At 33.9% G+C, this 12,665-nt stretch overlaps 1 protein-coding gene across 2 annotated transcripts in view; it reads right to left on the bottom strand.

The window, feature by feature from the left end:
- LOC148273094 (uncharacterized) overlaps positions 1 to 12,665 on the bottom strand; it is a 150,359-nt gene that overhangs the window by 89,777 nt on the left and 47,917 nt on the right. The window contains exons 2-3 of one of the 2 annotated variants that reach the window (XM_088239153.1): positions 9,395 to 9,765; positions 2,047 to 2,207 (exon numbers count right to left, since the gene is read on the bottom strand). In XM_088239153.1, the coding sequence (XP_088095279.1) occupies positions 2,047 to 2,207; positions 9,395 to 9,741 (508 nt within the window). In that variant the 5' untranslated portion in view covers positions 9,742 to 9,765. The remainder of the gene's footprint in view (positions 1 to 2,046; positions 2,208 to 9,394; positions 9,766 to 12,665) is intronic. The other variant, XM_088239152.1, reaches the window with a different exon arrangement.

The raw sequence follows: 12,665 nt of genomic DNA, 5'->3' as shown, positions 1-12,665 counted from the left end.
TATAAAAACGTCCTTAGGAAAGATTTTCTTATTTATGTTATTTGTTTTTTGTTTATACGCCCAGTAATCTGAAAGGCCAATATACATTACGCGATCGAAGAAAATACACATAATATTATTAAGTAAAAGTTATTGAACTACTACCATCACGCCATTTCCCCGTAGGGGTAAGCAGAGAGAATGGACCGCCACACACACGTCTATCCTGGCATACATTCCTAGCTTCTTCCACATTCATACATCTTGTCATGCATGCTCTTCGGTTCTGTCTGCTTTTGACATGACCAGACTTAAGATTTTGGTTTATCTGATGATGCCACTTCTTGGTCATCCTCGTCTTACGTTACCGTTCATTTTCGCCATATATACTTGTTTTACCATTCTTTCGTCATCCATTTGTTCTACGTGACCAATCCATCTCATAGACCCTTTCTTAGTCTTATCAATTATACTTGACTCAGATTTACACTCTCGCCTGATTTCATCATTCGTAACCCTGTCATGCATGGATTTCCCACGGATTTGTCTAAGAATCGCATTTCAATCGCGTTCACTCGGCTTTCATCCTTGCTCTGCCAGTTCCAAGTTCCACTTTTATACGTGTTGGGACTAAAACTCAGTTGTGCACTGCCAGTTTAGCTTCGATTGACATATTTTTATTAGCAATTGCTGTGCTTAGTGCTCCAGTCATTTTGTTGCCCCCATTCACTCTCCTTTCAACATCTTTTTCTACTCTTCCATCTCTCGAAAACATGCTTCCCAGATACACATATTCTTCTACTAGTTATAGAATACAGACAAAATCATTGATATATAAAATTAAGGAATAGAGGGGATTCAAGGAAACAAAATTGGACAAGGCGTCAATGAAAGAGGGACAGAGATTGTTATTTATGTCAGCGCTAAATAGTTCAATCAGCCACTCAACTGAGCGGTTAGGCTATTTATGCCGGCGTTGAACCGGGTCGTAGTCCTATGGTAGTATTGTTGACTCACGGGCCAAAGGTCTGAGGTTCAAATACCACTCTACCACAACTCGATTTCCATTTTTCCATCACAAATTGTTTTCGGAAATGGTCTGAAAATTGAAATATTTGAGTAAATAATAAAAACTCAAGTATTTCTCTTAAAAAAATATAAAAAAAACAGAAACTGAATGGCTATGCCGATTGTTGAATGAACGTTTAACTAAAGGGTTGAACGTCGCTTAGCCTTTTTGATCAGAATAAGTTGGGTTGAGTGTATAAATAAAAAATAAAACGAATAACTTTACCTGAACCTTTATTTAACTTAATAATTTATCCTTAACTAAATTATAAAGTATTTTTTTATTTTTATTAATATCCCTACAGAGATGAGGTAGATTTTTTTCAAATTCAGGATTATGGATATTCGAGCGTTTACAGGGCTTATGACCTGTCATTGGCTGGGTTAAGTGGCCACTTTACGTATGTACAAAATACACGTACCTAAAATAATGTTTTTTTTTATTATTAAGCTTAACCTTATCTAACCCAGTGGCTATGGGTTCTGCCGTTTCCAAAAAGCTAGCTTTCCGCCTTATTTTTATTCATTCAGAGAACGCCCTAGGCATTCAGTTGAATGCCAGCATTTTATGAACAGCCTAGCCGCTCAGTTGAGTGACAGATATCAGACAGATACAGACTATCTAGGCACGACAGAAAAAAACCATAATGATTACTATGGTTTTCAGTATGAAAAAGTAAATTTTGTTTCTGGGGGTTTTAAGGGTATTAATATTACTGAAGTCGAATGCCCTCGCGTACAAAATACGGATTGCAACATTTTATTTGTTTTTGCTTTTCAAAGTACGAATACGTTCTCAGATATATCGTCGTCTTGGTGAAGAGACCCGAGTAAAAAATGATAATTTCTTGGTTTCTATTATTTACTGAAAACCAGGAGTTGGAACTCCCTGACATATGCGAGCTGTCTGACGGTTAGCCAATATATTTGCTTTAGTACTATAATGTGGGTGATTGTTAATGAACGTGTTAATGTAATGTGATAAATGAGTTATTTTACCTGGTTGATCATCAGCATTGGAACTAAATAACACGCACAGGCCAGTCTCGTAATTCACGGCATGGCAGGTATCATTGGATTGACAAATCTCCAGGCAATCTGTCAGCATAAGGGTTCCAGGGATGTCGTCCAGGATGTGGGCTGGTGCTGAGAACACGTACCTGGAACACAGGGATGAGAAGGATGATATTTGAAAAGTGTAAATTTAGATTCTAAATATTCACTTCTCATTTTACTGTTCATAGTATAGTATACACATTGACATTAGTCGTCAGAGAGCAGCCATGTCGTAAACGATCAACCGAGATTCTGGTTCTATTTCCCTCACATCATTTTTTTATATGTCTCGTCACAGAGATTTTTTTCTCTCCATTTTAATGCATTACTTTTAATAGTATTATTTCATTGTAAAATACTTATCTAGAATACATACTGCCTGCCTAATTAGGGACTATGATTGAGTTATTAAGAAGGAAATATGTTAAATTTTAGTAATAGTCCTGATTTCAACTATTTCCCATATTACGGAATAAATGTTCTCGTTGAAGTCGACAAAATGACATATTTTATCAGCCGTCTTTATCATAATATAAAACGTTTAGTTCATTAATTTTACAATGTTATTCTGTCTTCTAGAAGTGATATATAGTCTATGCATTGATTTTGATTATATACAAACGTATTCTGCTGAATATTGTATGGCAGAGAAGTGATTTACAACTTTATTTTAGTATTGCAGGCGAGAAACAAAGGGAATTTTGCGCCATGAAATTTCACCATTGATTTACCCTGATTTGAGATCACTAAACATAAATCTTCGGTGTTGTATCCACAATTTAAATATAACAGTTAAATTTCAACGCGCGTTTATCAAAATTTTGTAATTCAATTTAAACCTGTCGGTTTTTACAATATTCAAATTATAAATATGAAATCTCAGTTTCTCTCTTCCGTGATCAAATATTTTGCCACAAATTTTCATTTTAACGTTTCGTTGATTTTTCCCTTCTAATCTAGTTTTAGAATATTGAAAAATCAAGTGTTCTTATATTATTTTACACAAATATAAATTTTATATTTGAAGCAAAACAAAGTAGTTATTCATGATGATGAAATAAATAAAAACAACTTTGTTTTAACCACTTCTTATTATTTTACAGTTTACAATTACTGATTTTTGACGTGGAAATTTAGAGAATGTTGTATTTTCTTTGCTTGAATTTCGCGTGTAGTCAAAATACTTACTATTTAAAAAAAAAAATATGTTTAAAAAATATATATATATATTTTTAAAAAAATTTAAAAAGCTCTCAAATTCATCACAGTTAAGGAAAAAAATCAGCCCTACGCAAATTGTACAACAAAGTTTCTTGAAAATGTATGAAAAAAATAATAAAAATATTTTAATAAAAACCAACTACATTGAACAACGTCACTAGTTCATATGAATCGACCAATGATAAAAGAGATATGGAAGTTTCCGGATTGATTATCGTCAACGGACCAATGGGCTGATCTGATCTAGAATAAGCGGTGAAGAACCTCTGATATCACTCGTAGACACGCGTAGTTATTACAGAAATAAAAATCTAAAAAATCATAACGCTGATAATACGATATGTAAAAATTGTATTTTGGTTTAGTTTAATAGGTAAATAACAAATTAAATTAAAAAATAAAAAAACCACTGAATATTCTCATTACAGCTTATTTCGTAGATTGCCTATAATAAGGAAACACCGCGTACTATGAATACCGATAAAAATATATGAAATGTATTTAGAATAGTCAATTGTATTTTTGAAATCAATGTGTATATTGTAAAGAAATGTTTTCATACATAAATGTAACAAGGGAATTAAATAAAAATACGTTGCTAGAAAAACGCGACATGTTTGGCTTAGGTAGTTGTGACGTCAAGATTCGTGATAATGTTCAAAACAAATTTGAATGGTCGGGAATAAATAAACATGAATCGTGACGTATAAGGGGGATGGCCAATATGGAATGACCGTTTTTGCTAGAATTCAAAATTACAAAGTTAAAATAAAAAAATATACTCCTCATAATTGAGGGCATTGGAAGCAAAGATGGCAAACTCCCGTTTTGGTGTTTTCGAGAAAAATAACAAAAACTGCTACACTAATGCTAAAGAGAGTCTAAATGTTAGATATGTTATTTTCACTTAACTTAAACTTTAAGATACTAATAAATTAGCTGTAATAGAAACGCGAATTCAAACTTTTTTAATATTTGTATGGCACGGCCATTTTGAAAATTTAAATCTCAAGCCTGTCATTGGTCGAATAAAATGGCTGATGTGCTATGCTTCCAAACACTATTTTCAAACCATCAGATATATGATTTTAATCTACATTTTTTATTTTTTAATTCATAAATTTCATAAAAAGTACATGTTTTTGCAACTCAACTCGTGATTTTTATAAAAATAAAGTTGATAAACTACAGAATGACATCATAACCAAAAAAACATATTGAGGTTGCTATTATTGCTTCCAATGCCCTCAATTAGCATAAAAAATATTTTCTGGACAGTATTTCATAGACCTTTTTTACTTTAAAAATGTTTAAAAACCAACGTGATATTTCCCTATTCACGTCAACTGCCAAAATTACTTGTAATTTTTCGTAATTTCATAAAACAATATGTATAATAACTTTCGATAACTAACCATTTTCAAGGTTTTGTCTTAATCAAAAGCAGTTTTTAATGTATCGGTTTATAAAAGTTAACATTATATTCTATAGCTCTCTTTTGATACCCAGCTTACAAAAAGTTTGGTCATTTTATACGCTCGTGCGCTTTGCGTAACTTGGGATCTACAAAGTTAATGCCACTTTAATCAATAAACTAATATCGAAAATTAATCTAGCGTTGTGGAAATTTTCTGCCTTTCAAATAATGTTATTATCGTTATGTACTGTTGCGCAAGAGGAGCGTTCTGATAAAAAGATTGTTTACCTTCTTTCTTCCTTGTTAGTTACAATCTGTTTCGTGGGCGTAAGAATTTGACAGTCACCAATTATTGCCGGTCGATCGGAAAATGCGGACTGTCAGAACGAATTAGCTACGCTAGTCTTCTTACAAGGCTAAATGCCTTGGACAGACTCGCCATCATCTTTTCACCTACGTGAGGAATCGAAGTAATTGGTTTTACCATATTAAAAAATAAACGCCGTGCTTTTTTCTTGCACTTTTGCGAAAAGACTCGGAATTGTTGCACGCGTCTTCCTTGTATCGTCAGTCCTTTGTGATTTTGCGGTTTTAGGGAATGTTTATGATGCAACATCATCCGATTTTGTTGAATTATTTGGCTATTATTGTTTTTATGTGCGAGTGTGATATTCAAAACTCAAATCGATAATTCGATCATTATTATATTGTGATCACGAAAACGAGTTATCTGATATGACATCATATTTTTGCGTCGGTAATGTAATTTTCTGCATTTGAATAGTTAAATTTATAAAAATAACCGCTTCGATAAATTATATAACTCCTATTTAAATAAACAGATTTCACAAATTTGTAATTTTTAAGAAGTTTTACCCCTATTAATATTTTTTTCTGGTATTGTAAATTTGTATTTATACTATAAAAAAATATGTTGTTGACTTAAAACAATTTTCTCCCATTGACTACTTCAAACAAAAACTATTTTATATTAATAAATATTCACGATAAGCGTATTCTAATTATTACTGTTATTCGCTTTTTATGCCATTATTAACTTAAGATAGAGAGCTTAAGGGATTTTAAGCCTAACAGAATAAATATAAAAGAACTATTTATAGTTTTAATCAGATCATGAAAGCTAAAAATAATTAACAACATTATCAAAAAAAATATATATACTTAACTCAGATATACTACATTGATTATAAATAAAATTCTTATTTTATTTATGCATTAAAAAAACCCGTTTGGGTCATAGAAACATAATGTTATTATAAGGTCAAGTCATGTTATATGTCTCGATTTCCGACATGGTTGATATGAAATATTTATTTAAAAAGGGTGTTTATACACTTAAAATATTTCATAGTCCCTAGACTGGCACCTGAAGCGTAAGACTGATCATCTTACCTTTATGAAATAAAAAATATTAAGATACGCTGCGATTGGCTACCAATGCAGTGCCCTATGCACCATTAGATGCAGAAAGGGAATGATGATAAGGATATACATCCTAAGCCAATTACAAGTTATATGAAGACACATATGTAGGGACAAGAAACTGAACAAAAATAACATAAAACTGTAGCAAAGACAAGCAAGTACAAAAAAATAATGGTATACAATATATTCAAAAACACGATCAACATATAAGACTTCGAGCTAACCCATTCCAATCCATCTTCATCTCACACTGTGTTAATGGCGAAGAGATTTAAGAAAAGTGGGAAGATCTATCCCGAATAATTCCAAGTTGTGCGACGAATTGACTAATCTACGCATCCTGGACATTGGGGCATAAAAACAAAATAAGATTTAATAAATAGAAGATTTTTACACGGTTGGGAACATGATAAGAAATTGATTGCAACAGAGATAGGACATCACTTATAGCATTTCTGATCTGTCTTTCCTCTTCAAAATTTTAAACAATTTCATCGATAGTCCATATCTCTTGGAGCGTATTTCAATCAATTGTCCCGTAAAGTCAACACAACAAGTTCATTTTTTTATAATTCATTGCCCAAAAAAAAATATGTTCAAAACTCGTTTATTTATCGTAGCTGCTCCAAATTTAATTTACTTTGCCCCCATTTAGATATTTTTAATACAAACTTTTGTGACTTCAAAAAAAACTTTCTTAAACACTGTAAAATGAAACATTTGTCAGTGTGTAATAAGTTAATGTTCCTTTAATTATGTTTATTTTATTATGTTTATTTTATTATAATATCAAAATTCTGAATTGGTCAACTATATTATGAAAATCCCTCTCCTCCACTCCTCCACTCTATTTCCTCATCCCTTAACCTTCTTACGAGCTCTTTTTTTTCTCATGTCCTTATATAATATATTATTTTTCTCTTTACTGTGCAACACGTTCTCTCATTATATTTGTGAAAAACTTTCACTGGATGTATGTACTATTTTTTATATTTTGTATTCATATAGAACAACTGTTGTTTTTCCTTAATAAATGAAAATTAAGTATTTTTTAAATGAATTTATCCTTGCCTTGTAAATGTAGTAGTGTTGTTTTTGTCTGGTAAATTACGGTATTATTCTGTCGGGATTTTTGTTTACTGATACTCTCATCGTCTTGTATGTTTCCTCATGCGATTTTGTGTTTTACGTCAAACGGATGTCAAACTAGTCTGTTAAATGATTCCGTTGCAAAGTAAGAAATCCTGCGCTCTAAAGAATTTTTCGTCATTTGTTTCTTCTTTCATTTCTCTTCGTTCTATTAGCGGGTTCAGTATCTGGTACATTATCATTTATCGTTTCGAATCCCGAATCAATCAAGTGATGCCTTATAAACATAGTGTGTTGCAATATAACTGAATTACAGTGAATAAGTCGGACGGGATGCTGCGTTTCCTTGATATATTGTTGGTTCTCTCCTTAGATTGAGCGAGCAATTTTGTTTCCTCGCTAGTTTTTCACTAACGGAATCAGCTCCGTATAAATGAGAATCATGACTGTAATCAAATATACCGAGATCCAAAACTTTGTACCTTTGACGATACTTTATAAAATAATTTTAAAACCGAAAAACGAAATTGCAATATCTGTAAAAGTAAACGAAATTCAAAAGTTTAACATGTTCTATATTAGATGCGAACAGGAAAAAGTGAAGAAGGAAAAAAATCGATTTTTGTCACTTAAAAAAGCATTTCTTTTTAAGCCGAAGATACAAAGTATGAAAAAGTGCATTCCTCCCAAAAATATGATTTTACTTTTTTATTCGCTGGCAGATAATTATTTTTAAGACCGCGCCTTTTTAGTTGTTTTCACTAAACGGATAAGAATTTTTTGTTGAATATTTTTTTGGTATTTTTAAAAAATACGGTTTAGCTGAATAAATATTTATAGTCAGTCATAATACTCGTATTTACATTGATTCCATTCCTTTTTGCGCAGCTACTTCGTTCAAAAGTTACTCCTGAAGTTCTCGTCATTATTTGCCTATCCGCATCCAATGGTGAGCACTGCATCAGCATCATCATGCAAAATACAGTCACTCTTAAAATAGCGTTGAAAATACTAATTAGAAAATTCAGTGGTTTTAAAAAAATATGTATTAACAAACACTATTAAACTAAACAAGACTATTAAACTAAGCCAAAACTATTTTTTTTCAATTTTTGTATATCAGCGCAACGATTTTTAAAGTTTTGTATTTCTGAAATAACTCCGCGTGTGAAGGTTCTCTTCGGATAATTCTCGATCAGTTTTGCCTATTGGTTCATTCACGGCAAGCAAACCAAAAATCTTCCATAGCTCTCATCATTGGTTTATTCATTTGACGTCGTTCAAGGTAGTTTTTTTTTCGTCCATTTTCAGGAAGCTTTGGGGTACAATTTAATGCTGCAATTTTTGCCTCGCGCAAGAAAACATTTATTGTCTCCAATTTCCCGTAGGGCTGAAGTTCCTCATTAAAAATCTATATTACTCCCATGTAATATGAACATAGGTCCAATATTTAATCACTTAAATTCTTGTACCTACTCATTAGTGTCAATTAATTAATCGAACAATAATTATATATAATAAAAATCAAATAACTTTAAAAAATAGTAAACTTTATGCTCCATGCAAGAGCTTTTATCTTTATTGGACAGGAACAGCATTTAAAAAAGAAATCTAAAAATATTTTTTTTTTAATAAATATACTTATGTCGGCCGTGTGGTATAATGATCAGCGCATTTGCCTACCATGCAAGAGGTCTCGGGTTCGATTCCCGACATGGTTGACATGAAATATTTAATTAAAGGGGTGTTTTCTCACCAGAATATTTCATAGTCCCTGGACTGGTACCTGAGAGGTAAGACTGATTATCTTACCTTCTTGTTACAAAAATTATTCAGAAACACTGCTATGGGTGTGCCAATGCAGTGCCTTATGCACCATTAGGTGCGGAAAGGGAATAATGATGATGAAATATACTTACATGTAATATATTAAATAAATGAATAAGTGTTTATTATGTTGTTTTGAATTATCTGTTATTGGAGCAAATATTTTCTGTCTTTTTCATTACGCTACGCGTAGCATTTAATTTAGCCCTGTATTTCGAAGCTTGAATTTGAAGAAATTGAATGAACCGCCGATAAATTATTATAATAAATGCAGGTATGTTTAACACTTACCCAGTAACAAGCTCGAATCCTATCATCTCAGGATCGCACTCATCAATGGAGTTCGCTGGTGCCGATGGTGCTGATAGTCCAGACGGCCCCGATGGCCCTGAAACTCCTTGCACCGCGGAAGGTTCCAGTAAACCACCTTCTCCGAGAAGTCCCTGCGCCCCCGTAATAGGCTGGGGCGGAGGACTCTCCTGGTTCTTGTAGACTGAGGGTACTGACTCCGTGCTCGGTTTGTCCGCTGGAGCTTTACTGACGACTGAAGGTGTGACTTCTGATCTCTGGGCCGCTGCCTCGATTACCGGTGCCATCGCTGCACAGCTTATCACCAGCACTGCTAACCACGCTTTCATTGTTGTAAATGCGTGGTCTTCCTTCTGAAACAAAAATGCTAAAATTACTTTCGTGCTACTTGCAATTTTTCATGCATTCAGTATCGGTAATTCCCTGCTTCTTAATCTAAAATGTTTTAAACCTGAACTTAATTGATCGACGCGTAGTAAATATGTATCAGATTGCCTAAAAAACCCCGGACCGCATGTTGCGTGAAATATTACATTTATCTTCTCTATTCGTTCTCTAGGTTCTTCGGCTTGTATTTTACTAGTAGCTGTTTCTCAGTAGCTTATGTTAAAGATATCGATTAATTCTGAAAGCACGTTCACTCCTCGTAGGCGTGCGTAACTCCGTCCTTATCAGTTCGCGCCCTTTATGGATTATTTATTGAATTCCGCTAAAAGGAGAAGTGTTGAAATGCTTACTAGAATAAAATACCTAATCGTAACATACCCGTACTAAATTACCTTCTGCGTTTCGTTTCCTGCAGAGGATCGGACAATTATTATAGTTCTACCCCGGGTTATGAATATGCCAGACTCAGTAATTGCGGTTTAGTTCCGTAATAAACGACAAACCGCCATTATCTTCACTTCGGGTTCGGGAAACTTTGGAGTGACGACCTTGCGTGCTTCGTCCAATCAACCACAAATAGACAAGTATCTTCCTAGAAAAACTGTTCGTCGTAAAAAATGTATTACGCCACGATGGTAAACAAAAAGCATTCCTTCGACGGTCCAGTTCTGCGTTTCGGACGGTAGTGAAATAAGATCAGGATCGTATCCGTAGTAGTGAGGGATCTCCCTTTTTGCTACGGCCGTTTCATTTTACTTCCCTCCGTTTTGATCTCCTGCACTCTGCGGATAACTGTTAACGATAGCAACCTCGTTCGACCTTGCCGACGGTGAAGGAAGTGCGAGCAGTGCTCCGTGCGAAACGATGATATATATTATTCTTAATTTGTTTTTTTATTACGCTGTGCTATCGTTATTTCGGTTGCTGTGGTGCGGCACGTTTTCTTTTTATCGTAAAGTTAATGCGTTTCAAAGTGCGATTGAAAAGCGCCTCGCTTTTATATAATTTAAATTGATATTAAACTGATGTTGTTACTTGTCTTCGAATATAAATGGCTTTCAAAGACAACAGCTGGAGGCGCGATGCAGAAGCTTGGGTGAAGACCTATGCGACATCCCATCAGTGATAGGTAAAATTAACCAAAGTCGGGAAGAAAATGCCGAACACTCCTCTAGTGGAACGGAAGGCCTGTTGACTACTGCCAACGGGCCAGCTTCTCCCGAAGAGTTTTAAGTGGTTTCCTCTCCACATGAGCAAATGCCAAGAAGTTCCCGATTGGCCCACATTAATATATCCCTCCTGATCCCAATAGTTTAGATAAATTTAAAGAAATTTAATTGCTGAAAAATCCTCTTTAAAAATATACACCAGGTATATTATAAGCAAGGTAAATAATAAAGCAATTTCCATAAAAAAATCAAATAATAAATAATATGTATATATAAATGGGTATGTCATTTTGGGCTCTATTCATTTATAGCTTAACTATTTAAATTTTACCCGTATCCTCCAATTTTTCCTCTTGATTTAACTGGAGATCGTATCTGTCTGCGAGTCAGTTACAGTTACTGAGAGTTATTAAAACTTTGATTACATATCCTCCTCGTTGATCCGATGATCCGCTACATACTATGATTACGCAACTTGTTAGAAAGTCTGGCTTGTTTCTTGTTGCTTCATTTCTATCTCCGGAATCTACATGATGGATATCAGACATTGTTGAAATTCGATTTCCTTCTCAGTTCTTCATATTAGCCCTAATGCTACTACAATCATTCCACTTGATTCGTTAGATCTGTTCAGTTCCGGGTGATTCGAACACGTCAATATTACCCGTAAATGCTGTAACGGTAGTTCACATAAGCGAGGATGCGTGTATACAATTGATACACCTACATATTAAAAACTGTAGTTTTGTAAGTAACTTATATCCCTTAACTTAATTATTTGTCAAGTTGTGTTTAGCCGTATAACTGTCTACTTATTGTATTTGCTATTTAGCCTACGGAATAAAAACAAATTTTAATCTTCAAAGCGGTATTTAGATGAAACGAAACATGTCCGATTATAAAAATGAAATAATGAAGTTGTTGTGTCAGTTTAATCCAACTCCGTTATACTCCTGATAGGTAAACAGTTACCCGTCTTAATCGTTGCCGTTAATCAGCAATCCTTAATTACTAAACAATAAAACAGGTTACCGAACTGACTAATAGACGGCCCCGGTATTCTAGCACCTCTCGTTCCATTCTTCTTTCTGACGCCACTTGTAAAGTAATTCATTTATCAAAAGAATCCCAATAGCTGCCAATTAATCATTCATTCGCCCTTTGTTCAGACACCTAAACTTCCTCTGAGTCGAGCCGCCAATCATTTCCAGCATCCAAATTACCTTTTTCCTTTGGCTGGTAACCGTTTTTGATGAGCCGACGGGCTCTCTACTCTCTACACACGGACTTGAACCCTACGAATTGTTGGACAAACAGTAGTCCCGATTATTGTGGAAACGTAACGATTGCGCAATCTTATGATTGAACGTTTTTAATGACCTGTGACGGAAATTCGAGACGTGAAATTTCACGCCTGCGTTAATGCGTCATTTATATTACGGAGAGCATCTGTTTAGAAGAACTACGTACATGATTTTCGTTGAATTATTTAATTTATTTCGTAACTTCCTCCACAAGTTGTAAATCAAATCGAATTAGTTTTGGGCTGCACGAGTGTATTCAAATATTTTCATAAATCATTGTTTCTATACCTGTGCTACTTGTTAACATTCCTTTCCGTTCGTATTTGGTCCTTATATGAAAATGAATCTATCTTTCGACAGGATTTGAATTTAAGCTCGAGAACGCGCAAACTG

Source organism: Micrasema longulum, unplaced genomic scaffold (genome assembly GCF_059751315.1).
Source record: "Micrasema longulum isolate JH-2025_06_02 unplaced genomic scaffold, ASM5975131v1 h1tg002080l, whole genome shotgun sequence".
In the NCBI taxonomy this organism is placed as follows: Eukaryota; Metazoa; Arthropoda; class Insecta; order Trichoptera; family Brachycentridae; genus Micrasema; species Micrasema longulum.
The sequence above is the reverse complement of the archived record's forward strand: the minus strand, read 5'-3'. Positions and strand labels throughout refer to the sequence as shown.